We start from the raw sequence: 21,007 nt of genomic DNA, 5'->3' as shown, positions 1-21,007 counted from the left end.
ATCAGACCAAGATTCAGGAAAGTCTCAAAAGAGAAAAGAAAATGAATATATGCTAACTCCAAGATCATTCAGATTGAGGAACTCTTTGATATCAAATTTAAAGAACCAAATAAGAATTATATGTTGAAAAATATGTAAGATAACATCTAAAAAATCCTCACTGGAAGGAGCTCAGTAGTAAGTTAGAGATAATGGAAGAATGAATCATTGATGTTGAAGATAGATGAATAGAAATTATCTAATCTAAAAATAGAATGGAAATGTACAAAATTAACAGACTGCAGGGACTTGTGGGAAAATAAATAAGACTGGCATTCTCTAAAAGGAAAGGATGTAGAGCTAAAAAAAAAAAATACTGAAATAAATGTAGTCAAGAATTTCCCCAAATGTATGTAACATATAAATATACTTATTTAGGAAACTGTGCAAGCTCTACTCCATATTGAGACACATCATTATCAAACTGCTGAAAATTAAAGAAAAAGAAGAAAAAATCCTAAATGTAGCTGGAGAAAAATAATGCAGAACCAATAGGCAAACAATGATTCAAATGTATCCAAAACTAACAAAGCCAGGACAAGTGACCCAAGATTTTGAAAGTGGTGGAATAAAAGAACTCTCAACTTCAAATTCTATATCCTTTAGGAATATAGGAAAATAAGATAGTCTCAGACAAAGGAAAACTGAGAGAATTTGTTGCCAGCATAAATACCCTAAAGAATGACTGAAGGAGAAATCTCTAAGCAGGAAAGAAAATATAACAAAAGAGAGAAGGGGAGGAGGGCAAGATGGCAGAGGAGTAGGGGATCCTATTTCAACTGGTCCCCTGAATTGAGCTGTATATCTACCAGACCACTCTGAACACTCATGACTTCAGCCTGAGATGTAAGAAGATACATCTGGAAAACTGTCAGTTTTCCACTTGACATTATAGTCTGTGAATAAAGAGACACTGACTCTTGTAGAGCACTGATCTCCCATTGTTATGGTCCTGCTTGCATATACAAGTTCACAATAAATATTGATTAGATGAATTAATAATTAGGGGGAAAATATGAAAGGCTAGAATAGACACAGTTCCTTTGGAGGTTTTGATTATTCTTTAGGAATCTTATTATTCCTTACTCACATCCAGTAACTTCTTTGTTTCCATTAAAAGTATGAGAAACTCCAGCTCAACTTCAGTTCCAATAGATTCCTGTTTTTGATGTAATTTTTTTATGAAGGAATTTTCCATGTTCTAAATTATATCCTGGAAACCTGGATTTCAGAAGTATAAAGTTCTAACAATGTGGAAATTATCAATATGTTTGTGCTAGTCTTTAAGTGAGATCAATTTAGCACTTGCCAAAAAAGATAAGTGCCAAGTAGCTATGTTCCCTGGCAACAAGATTGTGCACATGTGGTATTTTAACTATTACACTATGTAAAATTTAATTTATCCTCATGCTGTGTCAACTGATTTTGCATAATTTCATCATAAGCATCAAGTTTGTGTTACTAAAACATGCAAGGGTCTTTCAAAGATTTTCATTGTGTTCTTGACTACTGTTTTCTAATATTACCAATATTTAACTCATGTAAGTAGACAAAATGTTTTCCTAGTGATTATCCAGAGACTTTCGTATCTACTCAGATACAATTGGAAGCCTAAATCTAAAAGGGGGGACAATCACAACTGCAATGTTGCATATCTTTCATGCTGCTACATCTTTATAAAATAAAAAAGAATACAGGATCCCAAAGGACAGTATTTTACTTACCTACTTGATTGCATTTAGGAGGAAAAGACCAGCCACGTTCTGCACATCGGATACTCTTCTGATTATATGGAAGCCTGTAACCCTTATTACAGACAATTTGTACAGTGTCACCTTCCTGGTGTATCCGTCCTGAAGATGCCGAATGACCATTTTCCACCCAAGGGAAAAAGCACTGCCCTAAAAATCCAAAAGGTGGTGAATATAAATCTTGTAATGAAAGAGTATTACATTTTGCAAGCTTCAAAAGAGAAATCAAGAACAAAAAAATCGATTTTTAAAAATTAGTTCACGCAAGTTTAAAAGAAAAAAATATGTAACATCAGCAATCGCCACGTGCATATATAAAACTTCTTACATTTGCAAAATTCCTCTAGATATCAGAAAAGTTCATTTTTATTTTTCATTTGATCGTCTAAATTGATTTCTGGAGAAGGAGATGATTTTTCTCTCCTTTGCCTTTGTTACTTTTCTCTTTCATGACACTGCCTTCTTCATGTCTGCTTTTTCTCTATATACATTGAGAGGGTGAGACGGACATAATTTTAAAAACAAAGATGTAATCAGTAAAAACCACAAAATTAAGGAAAGTAGCTTAAAAATGTTTCTTGAATTTTCGAAGGAACAGCACATTTTGAATCTGTTATTACACATACAAATAAACTCTTTTTTTATTTTTTATTTTTTTATCTGAGAGAGGGTGTGTGAGCACACAAGTGGGGGAGCAGCAGGCAAAGGGAGCGAAAGAAGCAGGCTTCCTGTTGAGTAAGGAGCCCCATGCAGGGCTCGATCCCAGGGCCCTGGGACCATGACCAGAGGTGAAGGCAGATGCTTGAGCAAATGAGCCACCCAGGTGCCCCACAAATAAACGCTCTTGAGAAAATCTACATTCATACAATTACCAAATGAGTGTGTTTAAATTAAATTGTAGCAGTTAACAGTATTGACTATTAATATTTAAAATGAAAGATCAGATATTCCACAAAAGTTTGTTCTCGTTTTTTTTCTGATTTGATTCCACAACCAGCTTCTTATAAATGAGGAATGACTATTTTGCCTTTGCTGGCTCCTCCAGCCTCCAACTCTATGACAGTCTAAACTCTGTGAGCCCCCCCACCCCAGCATAGCCCTCATCCCCATCTCCCCCACTAAATGCACTGAATAATTCATAGAGATAGTGACCAGGTATTTACTCACTGATACACTTTGGTGTTGGTGACCATCCCTCCTCTGTGCAGATTATTTGAGTCCAGAGTGATTGTGAAGGAGATGCAAAACTGTGATCACAGGAATAGTAGAAATATTTTCCTACAGCAACTGGGAATCTGTATTTATATCTGTCTTCATCATATATGTTTCCATGTTTTATTTCTGGGAAACGACAAGTTCCTCCTTAAGAAAAAAAAATAGTATCATACATGAATAATTATATTTTATTTTAATAATATTGATGAATTTATTATTCTATTTAAATTAATCGTTCCACTTATGTTTGTGATTCAAGAACTGGGACAATCTATAACTAAGAGTACAAAGCTATATCCAAGATTAAAATGTAAACACTGAAGAAAGAATAAAAATGGTTCTATCCAGTAAACTGCTCAGATTTAAGAATTTCACTTGGGATGGGATGGTCAGGCTATTGATAGTTCTCTATTCACTTCCTGTGTCTCTTCTTCCTGTGTCTTCTGCAGATCTCCCCTCAAAAATCTTTGCTCTTTCTGTCCCTCTTCTCCTACTCTAGGCAACACATTACATAGGATATATGAGCATATACACATACGAAACTGCAACTGTAAAACGAGTGGCTTAAATATCAGGAATTAATTTTCTTGTAATTCTAGAGGCTAGAAATCAGAGATCAGGTGTCAGCAGGAATGGTTTCTTCTGTGACATCTTTCCTTGGCTTGTAGATGACCTCTTCTCCCTCGGTCTTCACATCGTCTTCCCTTTATGCATCTGTGTCCTAAATTCCTCCTCTTATAGGGACACCAGTTTTATTGGGCTAGGATCCACTCTAATGACCTTGTTGCAATTTAATTTCCTCTCTAAAGACCCTATTTCTGTATACAGTCTCACTCTTGGGTCCTGGGAGTTAGGATTTCAGCATTTGAATTTTGCAGGAACACAATTCAACCCATGCCAATAAACATGCAAAGATGTTTTCTGTATATAAAACAGTGTGCTTCCACTGAGCTAGTTCATTTCTCCTTTGAGAAACATTGGTGCAAACCAAACTTATAGGGCATTCATCTCAAAGGCTACTTTCAGAAAGAATTGACTGAGGGAGGGTAGTTTTAAACTAGATGAGATGTTTTGTTGTCTTTTTTTTACTGTTGCTAGTAAAGGGAATTGTCTGGATATGGTCTTCAAGAGCACATAAAACTCTGTGTACAGCAAATTACCAAAATGAATTTTAGTAAATTCAGGAGTAAAGCATTGTGATTTATAGTCTATTCAAAAATGGTGCAATGGAGTATCCTAAAGCACTTAAGAGTTTCATTTATAATAATTTGGAAATGAGAGTTTTTTATTTTAAAAGAAAGAGCCTTAAAAAGATATTATAATGAAGAATTTATAAAGACATTAAGGAAAGAAAAAAATGTAATTTTTATAAATAAAAATCCTAAAGATTTTCGTATGCAGTGAAAGGCTATTAGAACTAGTACAAAAAATTGCTCTCTAAGGTTTAAAAATCTACCAATTATATTTATTGTGTCATGAGATAAAATTTTTAAAAGCAGACCTCATTCTAGAGATTCGATTTTTTTTTAACATTTTTATTTACTTATTTGACAGAGACCACAAGTAGAGGCAGACAGAGAGAGAGGAGGAAGCAGGCTCCCTGCTGAGCAGAGAGCCCGATGTGGAGCTCGATCCCAGGACCCCGGGATCATGACCTGAGCCGAAGGCAGAGGCTTTAACCCACTGAGCCACCCAGGCGCCCCATGTCATGAGATATAATTTTTAATATACAAGGACTGAATTCAGAGATATAATCTAGAAAGTATATTACTTGAAAGATGAAAACAAATTAGTAAACAATGTGCTACATTTAATTCTCTGAAAATTAGTTATGTACTCAATATTTACCAGTGGACTCAGAAATGTAAATTAAAATGTACTGTTTTGATGCTAATTTTATTGAAAATTAAATTGATCATAATTGTTTTTAATAGCTTTAGTTTTGTTAAAGATTTGTTTATTTATTTATGAAAAAGAGTGCAAGCAGAGGGAGGGGGTAGGGGAGAGGGAGAGAAGCAGACTCCTCACTGATCCCAGAGCCAGACATGGGGCTTGATCCCACCACCCTGAGACCATGACCTGAGCTGAAACCAAGAGTCAGAATGGAGAAAGCAGTTTCACCAAATAAAACATAAATTACTTTATTTAACTAAGCTACTAGCTTAGGACAAATACATATTCTGTACTATAAAGATAGATATTTTTATATTTTATATTTTAAGTAGTTTTTATTAAGTGATAAGTATATAAAGGTATACTTAAAAAATATATACCTACATATTATGAATAATAACACAGACTTTAAACTTATTCAAATCCACAATATTTTTTTAAAGATTTTTTATATTTATTTGAAAGAGAGAAAGGGAGTGAGAGAGAGCATGAGCAGAGGAGGGGGAGAGGCCGATTCCCCCACTGAGCAGGCAGTCCAATGTGGGACTCAATTCCAGGACCCTGGGATCATGACCTGAGTTGAAGGCAGTTGCTTAACCAACTGAGCCATCTAGGTGCCCCCACAAATCCAAAATATTTAAGAAAGACTTTATCTCAACCAAAAAGCGTCCTCTTGCATTAACAGAAATTACTATTAACTGCTGATCATTACTGATTAATTCAGATTTTTAAGTGACTTTCAATAGTTAAAAATATGACAAATATTACACTTCTCCTAAACGTTAAGAAGTTTTGAATTATGAATTCATAAAACTATCACCATAACAAGATTATGTAGATATCCATTTCTTGCATTAAAAATAAGAAACCTCCATATATGTTGAGGTCAGAATATATATTTCCAAAGGTTGTGTGAGCATACTCACACATCTCCATAATCAGCCTTGAGTGTCCTTTTCCTGTCACATTTAGGAAAGAGAAAACAGAATTTATTTTATTTTCCTGTTAGATAAACACAAGATAATTTTCCTATAAAGTTATGCTCTATTATGATGCCACAATACAGACTATTTTTACTAGTAAATTCATTAAAAAAATAGACACATGAAAGTAGATATGATATGAAGTTACATTTAAGAAAGAAGGTAAGTGTTCAGATCTGTTTTCAACTTACGTTGTCCATGAGCACAGGAAACCCACAAGATGAGAATAACACTGACTAGTAACAACATGTTCATAATTCCAATGCTATATTAATATAAATATTACAGTTGTGCTGTTTGGAGTTGCAAATCTCGTACATTAGCAGTTATCAAGTGTGATCCTGACTTTAAGTATGCTAGCATGAAGCTCGTTAGTTGTGATTGCTCAGTAAATATCAAAGTTCAAAGAAGTTTGCAAAGTCCCTCAGTTTCTATTGGTTAATTGTTTCACAATGATTTCTTGAATTCATTTCCAGCTACACACTGTACAACTTTCTTTACAGACAATAATAGACTGGCTCCAAAAGTGATGTAAAACATGAAACTTTGAGTTAAACACACATTGAAAATCAATACGGCTCTGTTCTCAACCGGGTGAATTATATGCAAATAACTGAGTCCCTGTCATTGTATTTTTCTCTTGTCCTTTACTTACCTTCATTACTTCATTACTTAGGGGTCTATGAAAACCAATGTGTATATTTGGACCCCATTCCATTATCTGTATTTTCTTATGCTTAGGGAAATACTGTTTCACTCTTAAACTCACATTAGGTTATGCTACTAAGTATAAGAGCTTCAGCATATTCTTGGCACTGAAACATTTTTTAACTAATGTGCTTTAAGTCACCTTTTATTTAGGGTACAATATGTTCAGATGCATGTAATGATTTCCCTTTTCATGTAGGAATATAGCTCAAATGTCCTCACAGCTGTCCTTTCACTGATTTATTAATTGCATTCTTTATTTTTTAGATATATATTTACATGTATATAGCCAATTATATTTGTCATCTTCTAAAATACAATTATTTAATATAAGAGAATTGTTTTCAAGCAGATAATGAATATGGAAAATACAATATTATTATAAGGGAGGAGAAAATAAATCATTCATCAATGTCATATAGTTAATGCATTGAAATTTATTTACTTCCTTACTATAACTACTTAGCTTGAAAATATTAAATAACTTAGTAATATAATAATTAATACTTCCAGAATAGCAAAAGAGCTTAAAGTAACAGATATAAACTTACCATAAATTTCAAAAATGAACTGATTAAGTGAGTAAATGCAAGCAGAAAATGGATAGTTTCCAATCTTTGAAAGAATGGAATTAAATTGTAAACCATATTTATCCATTTCATGAATTTAGAACACACCCACATCTGTTTGATACATGGATGACAGAGCTAAGGCAGAAAGCAGGAGTCTCACTTGTGGGACAACTTAGTGATCTGAGTATGGGGCTGAGAGAACCTCTGCCAGGTGAAGAGAAATGTATGGAGCCCCATCAGGGAAATCCCTATTAATCTCCATAAGTCCCCTTAAATTATTTCCTAATCTACATGAGCTTGAATGGGGCAAAACTCCAAGCAGCCAGTGGGAAGAAATTGCTGCAAGGATGAAAACTTTGAAAAATTCAAGTAGTACCTAGTGTAGAAGAGAATGAGTTTGGAGGGGAAGGTTTAGGGACTCTGGTTGGTTAGTTTGTAGATCAAAAACAGGCTTCTGGCTGGGCTCCTTGCTATCTCTAAGATTTAGTAGTCTCTCCTTAGCCAGAAGGCTTTGTAAGATCTCAAACCATCATAATATACAGAAAATGTTTGGTTTTGTTTTTTTCTGGGTTGGTCTTTTTTTTTTTTTTGCTTTTTTATTTAATTAACATATAATGTATTATCTGCTTCAGGGGTACAGGTCTGTTAAATTCATTTCTTCCAATAGTTACTCTGAATGTAAATGGATTAAATGCCCCAATCAAAAGACACAGTGTATCAGAGTGGATAAAAAAGTAAGACCCATTCATATGCTATGTGCAAGAGACTTATTTAAACCCAAAGGCAACTCCAGATTGAAATTGAGGGGGTGGAAAACCATTTATCATGCTAATAGATATTAAAAAAAAAAAGCTGGGTTGTCAACCCTTATATCAGACAAATTAGATTTAAAACCAAAGACTGTAATAAGAGATGAGGAAGGATACTATATCATAATCAAATGGTCTATCCAATAAAAAGGCCTAACAATTATAAATATTTATGGCCCTAACATGGGAGCAGCCAATTATATAAGCCAATTAATAACAAAATTAAAGAAACACGTTAATAATGAAACAATAATAGTAGGGGACATTAACACCCCCAACTCAAAGTAATGTACACATTATCTAAGCAGAAGATCAGCAAGGAAACAAGGGCTTTGAATAATGCACTGGACCAGATGGACCTCACAGGTATATTCAGAGAATAGAACACACATTCTTCTCGAGTGCACATGGAATATTCTCCAGAACAGATCACATACTGGGTCACAAATCAGGTCTCAAGTGGTACCAAAAGATTAGGATCATTCCCTGCATATTTTCAGACCACAATGCTTTGAAACTGGAACTCAATCACAAGAGGCAATTTGGAAAGAACACAAATCCATGGAGGCTAAAGAGCATCCTACTAATGAATGAATGGGCCAACCAGGAATAAAGAAGAATTTTAAAAATTCATGGAAACAAGTGCAAATGAAAACACAACTGTTCAAAACCTTTGGGATGCAGCAAAAGCAGTACTAAGAGAGAAGTATATAACACTATGAGTCTTTCTCAAGAAACAAGAAAGTTCTCAAATATACAACCTAACCCTACACCTAAAGGAGATGGAGAAAGAAAAGCAAAGAAAGCCTAAACCCAGGAGAACAAGAGAAATAATAAAGATCAGAGCAGAAAACCATGAACTAGAAACCAAAAGAACAGTAGAACCCATGAAGGTAACTAGGAGATGGTTCTGTGAAAGAATTAATAAGATTGATAAACCCCTGGCCAGACTTACCAAAAAGAAAAGAGAAAGGACCCAAATAAGTAAAATCATGAATGTAAGAAGAGAGATCACAACCAACACCAAAGAAATACAAACAATGATAAGAACATGTTATGAGCAACTATATGCTAACAAGTTAGGCAATCTGGAAGAAATGGATGCATTCCTAGAGACATAAAAATGACCATAACTGAACCAGGAAGAAACAGAAAACCTAAACAGACCCATAACCAGTAAGGAGATTGAAGCAATAATCAAAAATCTCCAAACAAACAAGAGCCCAGGGCCTGACAGCTTTCCAGGGGAATTCTGCCAAACATTTCAAGAAGAATTAATACCTATTCTTCTGAAGCTGTTCCAAAAAATCCAAACTGAAGGAAAACTTCCAAACTCTTTCTGTGAGGCCAGCATAATCTTGATCCCAAATCCAAAGACCCCATCAAAAATGAAAATTAAAGCCCATATCCCTGATGAACATCCTGATGAATATGAATATAAAAAATTCTCATCAAGGTACTAGCCAATAAGATCCAATAGTATATTAAAAGGATTATTCACCATGACCATTCCTGGGCTGTAAGGGGTGGTTCTACAACTGCAAGTCAATCAGTGTGATACACTACATTAATAAAAGAAAGGACAAGAACCATATGTTCCTCTCAATAGATGTAGAAAAAACATATGATAAAATACAGCATTCTTTCTTGGTTAAAACTCTTCACAGTGTAAGGATAGAGGGAATACACCTCAATATCATAAAAGCCACATACAAAAATCCCACAGTGAATATGATTCTCAATGGGGAAAATATAAGAGCTTTTCCCCTAAAGTCAGGAACATGTTAGGGATGACCAGTCTCACCATGATGGTTCAACATAGGACTAGCCTCAGCAATCAGATAACAAAAAGAAATAAAAGACATCTGAATTAGCAAAGAAGAAGTCAAACTCTCACCCTTTGTAGAGGACATGATACTCTATGTGGAAAAGCCAAAAGATTCCACCCCCAAAATTGCTAGAACTCATACAGGAATTCAGTGAAGTATCAGCATATAAAATCAATGCTCAGAAGTAAGTTGCACTTCTATACACCAACAACAAGGCAGAAGAAAGAGAAATTAAGGAGTTGATCCCATTTGCAATTGCACCCGGAACCATAAATTACCTAGGAATAAACCTAACCAAGAAGGCAAAGAATATGTACTCAGACAACTATAGAATACTCATGAAAGAAATTGAAGAAGACACAAAGAAATGGAAAAACATTCCATGCTCATGGTTTGGATGAACAAATATTGTGAAAATGTCTATGCTACCTAGAGCAATCTACACATTTAATACAATCCCTATCAAAATATCATCAGCTTTTTTTGAAGAAATGGAATAAATAATCCTAAAATTTATACAGAACCAGAAAAGACCCTGAATAGCCAGAAGAATGTTGGAAAAGAAAACCAAAGCTGGTGGCATCATAATTCCAGACTTGAAGCTCTATTACAAAGCTGTAATCATCAAGACAGTATGGTCCTGGCACAAAACAGTCACATAGATCAACGGGGCAGAATAGAGAGTCCAGAAATGGACCCTCAACTCTATGGTCAACTAATCTTTGACAACGCCAGAAAGAATGTCCAATGGAAAAAAGACAGTTTCTTCAACAAATGGTGATGGGAAAATTGGACAGCCACATGCAGAAGAATGAAACTGGACCATTTCCTTATACCACACACAAATATAGACTCAAAATGAAGGAAAGACCTTAAAACGAGACAGGAATCCATCAAAATCCTTAAGGAGAATAGAGGCAGCAACCTCTTCGACCTCAGCCACAGCAACTTCTTTCTAGAAACATCGCCAAAGGCAAGGGAAGCAAAGGCAAAAATGAACTACTGGGACTTCATCAAGATCAAAAGCTTTTGCACAACCAAGGAAACAGTCAACAAAACCAAAAGACAACGGACAGAATGGGAGAAGATATTCACAAATGACATATCAGATAAAGGGCTAATATCCAAAATCTATAAAGAACTTATCAAACTCAACACCCAAAGAACAAATTATCCAATAAAGAAATGGACAGAGGACATGAACAGACATTTCTGCAAAGACATCCAAATGACCAACATACACATGAAAAAGTGTTCCACATCACTCAGCATATGGGAAATACTAATCAAAACCACAGTGAGATACCACCACATACCAGTTAGAATGGCTAAAATGAACAAGTCAGGAAATGACAGGTATTGGCGAGGATGTGGAGAAAGGAAAACCCTTCTACACTATTGGTGGGAATGCAAGCTGGTGCAGCCACTCTGGAAAACAGTATGAATGTTCCTCAAAAACTTGAAAATAGAGCTACCCTACGACCCAACAATCACACTACTGGGTATTTACCCTAAAGATACAAATGTAGGGATCCGAAGGGGCACATGCACCTGAATGTTTATAGCAACAATGTCCACAATAGCCAAACTACTGAAAGAGCCTAGATGTCCATCAGCAGATGAATGGATAAAGAAGATGTGGTATATATATACAATGGAATATTATGCAGCCATCAAAAAACCCCAAATCTTGCCATTTGCAATGACATGGATGGAACTAGAGAGTATTATACTAAGCAAAGTCAGTCAATCAGAGGAAGACAATTATCATATGATCTCACTGACATGAGGAATTTATAAACAAGACAGAGGATCATTGGGGAAAGGAGGGAAAAATGAAACAAGATGAAACCAGAGAGAGAAACAAACCATAAGAGACTCTTAATCTCAGGAAACAAACCGAGGGCTGCTGGGGGGAGGGAGGTTAAAGGGAAGGGGTGACTGGGTAATGGACATTGGAGAGAGTATGTGCTATGGTGAGTGCTATGAATTGTGTAAGACTGATGAATCACAGACCTGTACCCCTGAAACAAATAATACATTATATGTTAATTTTTTAAAAAAGAAAAATTATACCCTATTCATCAATTACTTACATAGGATGAATAACAGCTATTATAATTTGTAACCCAACTATAGCAATCCTAAATTTATTAGGCTACATTATAATAACACATACTATATTTATATTACTTAAATATAACTTACCTACCACAATACTATTGCTCTCATAATATGAAATAAAATGCCTTGATTATCATATTTATTCTTCTCATTATATTAGCATTAGGAAGCCTCCCACCACTTTCAGGATTCTTACCCAAATGAATAATTATATAAGAAATAAAAAAATTAAAAATACATTATTTTGTCAACATTAATAACTATCATCACAGTACTTAATCCATATTCCTATATACAATTAATTTACTCCGCATCACTAACTGTATTTCTAGCAATAAACAACATAGAACTAAAATGACAATTAGAAAACATGAAACAATCTTTTTATCACCACTAATAATAGTTTCAACATTATTTCTCCAACACCAATATTATCAGTGCTGGACTAGGAATTGAGTTAGTATAGACCGAGAGCCTTCAAAATCCTAAACAAATATAATTTAATTCCTGAAAAATAAGGATTGCAAGACTTGATTCTGCATCAATTAAATGCTAATCAGACACTTATTAAGCTAAGTACTTGCTAGATTAGCAGGCTTTCACCCCAAAAATTTTTAGTCAACAGCTAAATGCCCTAGTCAACTGGCTTCAATTTACTCTCCCTCTGTTAGGGGAGAAAGCCAGAAGGAGTCCAGCAGAACTGAAGCTGCAATCCTCCATGGAGATAATATTATATGACCACCTGCCATACAATGAGTCTTAGGTTTTATTTTCTTACCTAGAATAGGAGATCTAACAGGGATTGTTCAGCTAATTCATCCTTGGGTGTTGTTCTCCACAACACATTTTATGTAGTAGCACATTTTTGTTATGTCTTATTGATAGGAGTATAGGAGGATTTGTTCACTGATTCCCATTATTCTCAAAATATACACTCAAGTCAACCTGAGCAAAAATCCACTTCATAATTATATTTGTAGGTATTAACATAACTTTCCGTAACACTTTCTTTGCTTTTCAGGAGTACCAAGATGTTACTCTGATTACCCAGGTGTATATATACAACAAAAAACCCCATATCATCTGTAGGTTCATTTATCTCATTAACAGCAATAAATGAATAATTTTCATAATTTGAGAAGCATTTGTATCTAAATGAGAAGCAGCAATAGAATTAACTACTTAATCTTGCATGACTTCATGGAATTCCCGCCACCCCCATATCATACATTTAAAGAAACTAATAACCTACTTACATAAACTTTAAATACGAAGAGAATCCTCCAACTGGTTGCAAGCCAATATTATAACCACTATTTGTTTCCTAAATGAGAAATTAGTAAAAATAGCATAACTTTGTCGAAGTCAAATTATAGGTTCAAACCCTATGACATTCCAACTGAGTCTTCAAGATGCAACATGACCTCTCATAGAAGAACTTTTAAACTCTTGTGATCATACACTAATCATATTTTCCTAATTAGCTCTTTAGTCCCTTATATCATTTCCCTAATATTAACAACTAAATTAACTCACATAAGCACAATAGTTACACAAGAACTAAAAAATAGTCTGAATTATCCTATCAGACATTATCTTAATCCTAATTGCCCTACCATCACTACAAATTCCTTACATAATAATTAATAACCCTTCCCTGATTATACATTAAAGCTATAAATATATAAATTATGAAGACTTATATTTCAATTGCTATATAATTCTTATATCAGGCCTAAAATAAAGAGAATTATAACTATTAGAAGTTGACAATTGAGTAGTTTTACCTACAGAAATAACTTAAGTATTCATTTCATCCAAAGACTTCTTACATTCATGGGCTGTCCCCTCTTTAGGCCTAAAAACAGATGACATCCCCAGACATCTAAATTGAACAGCCAGCATATCTACAGAACTACATTTATACTATAGACAATGTTCAGTGACATAGCCATATGTCTATGTCTAGACATATGCTTGGCATATGTCTAGACACTGGTTTGACTGTAGGTCAAACCAGTTTTATTCCTATCTTTGAACTAGTTCCAATAAAATATTTCCAAAAATGGCATGCATCTATACTGTAAAGTCATTAAGAAGGTAAATAGCCTTAACCTTTTAAGTTAAAGACTTAAAGTTTAAACCTCTCCTTTAATGATATGCCACAACTAGATACATCAACATAATTTATTACCATTATATTAATAATTATAGTATTATTATATTTCAACAAAATAAATCAAAATATCTCCATCCTTCAAACCCAGAAGTAAAAGCAATTAAAACATCAGAACATTTCACCTCTTGAAAAACAAAATAAATGCAAATGTATTCACCTCTTTCACTACTCCAACAGACTACATTATTCTATTAGATCCCTAAGCATTTTGTTTCCCATACCTAGTCAACTAATTTATAACTAATTTCTATGCAACCATGATTAATTCAACTTATATTTAAACAAATCATAACCATACACAATCATAAAGGACAAATTTGGACCCTAATACTTACATCATTTATTTATCAGCACAACAAATCTCTTAGGCCTTCTACCACACTCATTTATACCTATCACACACTCCCAATACATTTAGGAATGGCTATCCCTCTATGGGCAGGAACAATAAATACTGACCTCCACCATAAAACAAAAGCATCTTTAGTTTATTTCCCACCCAATGGAACACCTATTCTACTTATTCCTATACTAGTTGTCGAAATCATTAGCCTGTTTAGTCAACCAGTAGTCTGGCCAAACGATTAACAGCTAATATTACTGCCAGATATCTAATTCACCTAACTGGGGAAACAACTTTAGTCATTTTATCATATTTATTATTCTTATCCTACTTACCATCTTTGAATTCACAGTAGACTTAATTCAAGCTTATGTATTTATTCTATTAAGCCTTTACTTACATGATAATACTTAAAGATCCACAAATGTATGCATATCACATGGTAAATTCCAGTCCTCTCTGGGACCCCTCTCTGTTCTTCCCATAACTTCTGGTCTGATAATATTCCATTTTAACTCATTCCTATTATACTTAACCAGTATACTAACCATTTACCAATACTGACAGGACATCATTCGAGAAAGTGCATTTCAAGGCCATCACACACCAACTGTCCAAAAAGGACTATGATATGGAATGATCCTGTTTATTATTTCAGTAGTCTTTTTTTTTTACTGGTTTCTTCTGAGCTTTTAATCTTTCAAGGCCAGCTGCAAAACCTGAATCAGGTTGTTGCTGACCACTCCTAAATCTCCTGGAAGTATCACTTCTTAATACTTCAGTTCTATTAGCTTCTAGAGTCTCCATTACTTTAGCTCAACACAGGCTAAAAGAAGGAAATTGAAAATGTATATCCCAAGCCTCTTTGTTACAGTTTTCCTAGGAATTTATTTGACATTACTGCAAACCTCAGAATATTATGAAACACCATTTATAATTTGAGATGGAGTTTATGGCTCACTATTCTTTATAGCCAGGTCAGACAGATTGTATGTAATTTATCAATTCTACTTATGTCATTGTCTGCTTTATATGTCAACTAAAATTCCATTTTACATTTAATTACCATTTTGATTTGAAACAGCTTCCTGGTACTACATTTCACAGACCTATATGTCTCTATCTACTGATGAGGATCTTATTCTTTCAGTATTAAATAGTAAAATTAACTTCCAATCAATTAGTTTTTGTATAACCTGAATACAGATTAAGGATTCTTACAGAATAAGGAATACGGATTAACAAACCTTATACTGACACTATTTACCAATGCACTATTAACTTTATTACTTATATTTATTGCATTCTGATTTCCTCAACTAAATGACTATTGACTATGTAGAAAAATCAAGCCCATAAAATGTGGTTTTGACCCCATAGTTCAACACAACCACCCTTCTCCACATAATTTTTCTTAGTAGCCATTCCATTTCTATTATTTGATCTAGAAATTGCCTTCTTCCTACCCCTACACTGAGCATCCCAAACAAACAACCTAAAAATTATACTTATTGTGATGTTACTTCTGATTTTATTACGAGCCATAAACTTAGCTTATGACTTCAAAAAGTTTAGGTGAACTGAATATGATAATTTAATTAAAGCAATTAATTTTGACTCACTAAATTATGATTAATTTCATAAGTACCAAATGTTCTTAGCTTTTAATATTATTTTAGCATTTGCAGTATCTTTTAAAGGACTACTAATATGTTGATCCCACTGAATATCCTCATTATTATGCATAGAAGGTATAATATCATTATTCATTATAGCAACTGTAATAATGCTTAACATTCACTTTACATCAGCTAGCATAATGCCTATTATCTTATTAACATTCACAGCGTATGAGTCTACACTAGGACTGTCATTATCAGCTACAGTATCCAATATCTATGGTATTGACTTAGTACGAAATCTTAACTTTCTTCCATGCTAAAAATTATTATTCAAACCATAACGCTGGGGCGCCTGAGTGGCTCAGTGGGTTAAAGCCTCTGCTTTCGGCTCAGGTCATGATCTCAGGGTCCTGGGATCGAGCCCCACATCTGGCTCTCTGCTCAGCAGGGAGCCTGCTTCCCCCTCTCTCTCTGCCTGCCTCTCTGCCTACTTGTGATCTCTGTCAAATAAATAAATAAAATCTTTAAAAAAAAAAAAACCATAATGCTAATGTCATTAACATGATTATAAAAAAACATAATCTGAATTAATACTGCAACTTAAGCCTGTTAATCAGCTTTATCAACTTATTCTCCTGGATCAACTTAAGGATAATAGCCTTAACTTTTCACTAATCTTCTATTCTGACTCCCCATCAGGAGCTCCGCTAACATGAATAACATGACTTCTCCCATTACTACTTACAGCCAGCCAATGTCATCTGTCCAAAGAATCACTAACCTGAAAAAATATATATATCAAATACTAATTATACCACATTCCTTCTTTTATTATGTTCAGTTAGCCATTGTATAGTACATCATTAGTTTTTGATGTAGTGTTCAATGATTCATTAGCTACGCATATTACAAAAATTCTTAATTAAAACTTTCACTGCTAAAGAATTGGCCCATTTTACATTTTATTCAAAGCAACATTAGTCCCAACCCTAACATTATTACCAACTGAAGAAATCAGACAGAACGATTAAATGAAGGACTTTATCTCTTATTTTATACACTAGTAGGATCACCTCCACATCTCATCATGCTAATTTTAATCCAAAATCATATAGGTTCATTACATTTTCCAATACTTCAATACTGAAACCAAACAATACTCAGTTCTTAATTCAACATTTTCCTATGACTGGCATGCATTTTTGTAAAAATATCTCTTTATGGCCTGCACCCCTGATTACTAAGACCACATGTAGAAGCCCCAGTTGCTGGATCCATAGTATTTGCAGCCATACCACTCAAACTTAGGTAGTCAAATTACACTACAAATTACAATACTAAACCCCTTAACCAATTACATGTCTTACCCTTTCCTTATGAAAGGGTGATGAATAATACAACCAGCTTCATCTATTTACATCAAACAGGCTTAAAACCACTCATTGCATATTCCGCTGTCAGCCATGTAGCCATGTCAGCCATTGTAGCCATTCTCACCCATGAGTTCACAGAGGAGCTACTGTCCTAATAACTGCCCATGGCTTTACCACAACAATACTACTTTGTCTAGAAAATTCAAACTATGAGTTATTTCACAACTGAACTATAATTCTAGCTCATGGACTGCAGATACTCCTTCCACTAACAGCAGAATGATGACCACTAGCAAGCCCTACCAGCTTAGCTTTACCTCCAACAATAAATTTAATTAGAAAACTATTCATAGTAATACCATCATTCTTGAACATTACTATAATACTACTAGGAATCGATCTTGTGATTACTGCCTATATTCCCTTTATATATTAATCACAAGGCAAATAAACATATCATATCAATAATATTAAACCATCATTTAGGGGCACTTGGGTGGCTCAGTGGGTTAAAGCCTCTGCCTTCAGCTCAGGTCTTGATCCCAGGGTCCTGGGATCGAGCCCCAGGTCAGGCTCTCTGCTCAACAGGGAGCCTGCTTCCCCCTCTCTCTCTGCTTCCCTCTCTGCCTACTTGTGATCTCTGTCTGTCAAATAAATAAATAAAATCTTTTTTTAAAAAAAACATCATTTACACAAGAATATGCCCTCATATCCTTATTTATTGCCCCTTCCACTTTTATTGTTTAATCCCCAAATTATTTTGGGACTTATGTTTACTTAAAACATTAGATTGTAAATCTAACAATAAAAATTTATCTTATTTTATCAAGAAAGTATGCAAGAAGTGCTAATTCATACCTCCATATATGATAATATGGCTTTTTCAAGCTTTTAACCAACAGAGGTATTCCACTGGTCTTAGAAACCAAAAAGTGGGTGCAAACTCCAAATTAAACTAATAAATCTATTCACCCCTTCTATATTAACTTTACTATTTATGTTAATTTTACCAATCATAGTAACCACCTCTAACATCTTCAACAATCTATATCCATACTATGTAAAACCTATGATTTCATATGCCTTCATTGCCAGCTTAATTCCCACAATATTCATTTACTCATGCCAAGAAATAATTATTCCAAACTGTTACTGAATAAATTCAAACCCTAAAACTATCACGTAGCTTTAAATTAGAGTATTTCTCTGTAATATGTGTATCAGTAGCTCCTTTTGTTACAGGGTCAGTTAGAATTCTCAACAAGAGGAGTGCCTGGGTGGCTCAGTGGGTTAAAGCCTCTGCCTTCAGCTCAGGTCATGATCCCAGGGTCCTAGGATCGAGCCCCGCATTGGACTCTCTGCTCGCCAGGGATCCTGCTTCCCTGCTTCCCCCCTCTCTCTCTGCCTGCCTCTCTGCCTGCCTCTCTGCCTACTTGTGATCTCTCTCTGTTAAGTAAATAAATAAAATCTTAAAAAAAAATTCTCAACAAGATAGACACATTCAGACTCCAATATTAACCAATTTTTTAAATACCTACTTATATTCCTTTTAAGTATACTAAACTCAGTCAATGCCAACAATCTTTCTGGCTTTTCATCAAATGGGAAGGAGCTGGAATATATCATTTCTACTAATCAGGTGATGCTATGGGCCAACATGATACAAACAGTGCTGCCCTCCCAGCAATCCTATACAACTGTGTTGGAGCTATTGGATTATTATACCAATAGCATGACTTCTGTTTAATTTAAATTCATGAGACTTTCAGTGAAGTTTTATACCCAACCTCAATCATATTAATCTTCTAAAAATTGGACTTTTTTAAGCCACAACTGGCAATTCTGCCCAATTTGGCCCTCAACCATGACTTCCCCCAGCCACAGAAGGCCTGACATCCATCTCAGCCCTACTTCATTCAAGTATAATAGTTGTAGCAGGTATCTTCTTACTAATCAATTTCCAGCCAGATAGAAAATAACAAAGGCATTCAAACCCCAACACTGCCTAGAAGCGATCACCATGCTACGTACAGCAATCTGTGCTCTTATGCAAAATAAGTTTTAAAAAATTTTTGCTCTCTCTACTTGAAGTCAAGTAAGATTAATAATACTGACTATAGGCATTAATCAACTATATTTAGCATTTCTTCACATTTTTAAAAAGATTTTATTTATTTATTTGATAGAGAGAGAGATCACAAGTAGGCAGAGAGGCAGACAGAGAGAGGGGGAAGTAGGCTCCCCACCACGCAGAGAGCCTAATGCAGGGCCTGATCCCAGGACCCTGAGATCATGACCTGAGCCAAAAGGCAGAGGCACACTGAGCCACCCAGGTGTCCCAGCATTTCTTCACATTTTAACACATGTGTTCTTCAAATCTATGCTGTTTATATGTTTTGGGTCCATTATAAAAAACCTAAATGATGAACAAGACATCTGACAAAGTTTATTTAAACCAGGCAGCAATAAGTAGGATTATGAATAGGAATACCTATAGGACTGGGTAGACTTAATTTCACCATACATTCCGGTTTTTTTAGTGCCAGAATTTTAAAAAGGTCAGAATGAACCAATAATATTAACAAAAATAGAATTATTTGATCATTCAAACATTGTAATGGTAAAATATACAAATGGCTCTATATATTTAGAAATCAGAAGTATCCTGTTTGATGACAATTGATTATTTTCAATGAATTGTGCTGAAAATAGAATATTCGTTTGCATCCTGTCCTTACCTACACACTGAGGTAGAGATCTCCATTTTCCCAAATAGCACGTTATCCCATCTTCTCCAGATATCCTGAAACCATCTTCACAAATATAACTTAGTTTAGTTCCATGTGCATAAAGCGTGGGTTTAAATGTTTCTTTCCTTTCTTCTGAAGAACTAGATATTTTCACGACTCCATGTTCTATATGAGGTGGTTGAGAACATGGAGTCATTTCTATATGAAGAACAGAGATCAAAGAGTCAAGCACCAATACAAAGATTACATAGAAAAACACAACTGGGGCACCTGAGTGGCTCAGTGGGTTAAGCTGCTGCCTTCGGCTCAGGTCATGATCTCAGGGTCCTGGGATTGAGTCCCGCATTGGGCTCTCTGCTTGGCAGGGAGCCTGCTTCCCTCTCACTCTCTCTGCCTACTTGTGATCTCTCTCTGTCAAATAAATAAATAAAAATCTTAAAAAAAAAAAAAGAAAGAAAAACACAATCAAATCCTACTTGGGCTTTCAAAATAAGGACAATATGAGCAAATTAAATCATTTAAAACTGAAGTATTTGCAACTTGCAAGGATATATGTCTCTGTAATATCTATGCTGCTATCCTCTGAGGTTCAATATGCCCCTTCATTCTTGTCTTGCTCATCATGAGGATTAAAAGGGATAAAAGGAAATTTCCTCTCATGTCTACATAGGAACCCAAAGTTTTTGTCTGTGAAGTAGTGAATGAATGCTGATTAATTTGTATACTTAGATTGTAATATACTGTTTGAAGATAAAATGGAATATAGAGAAAGTCTTCCTCTTGTTCATTTACAGAAAGCACAGGGGAGTGTTAATCT

The 21,007-nt window shown here is 34.7% G+C and overlaps 1 protein-coding gene across 1 annotated transcript in view; it reads right to left on the bottom strand.

The window, feature by feature from the left end:
- Nucleotides 1-21,007, bottom strand: part of LOC308355943 (complement factor H-like) — a gene marked incomplete at its 5' end in the record, with an annotated part of 107,594 nt that overhangs the window by 4,669 nt on the left and 81,918 nt on the right. Inside the window, 5 exon segments of the mRNA XM_080824498.1 lie at nucleotides 1,764-1,940; nucleotides 2,958-3,152; nucleotides 6,073-6,147; nucleotides 6,150-6,174; nucleotides 6,537-6,561. Coding sequence (XP_080680624.1) covers nucleotides 1,764-1,940; nucleotides 2,958-3,152; nucleotides 6,073-6,147; nucleotides 6,150-6,174; nucleotides 6,537-6,561 — 497 coding nt within the window.

Source organism: Martes martes (genome assembly GCF_963455335.1).
Source record: "Martes martes genome assembly, chromosome: 15".
NCBI lineage: Eukaryota > Metazoa > Chordata > Mammalia > Carnivora > Mustelidae > Martes > Martes martes.
The sequence above is the reverse complement of the archived record's forward strand: the minus strand, read 5'-3'. Positions and strand labels throughout refer to the sequence as shown.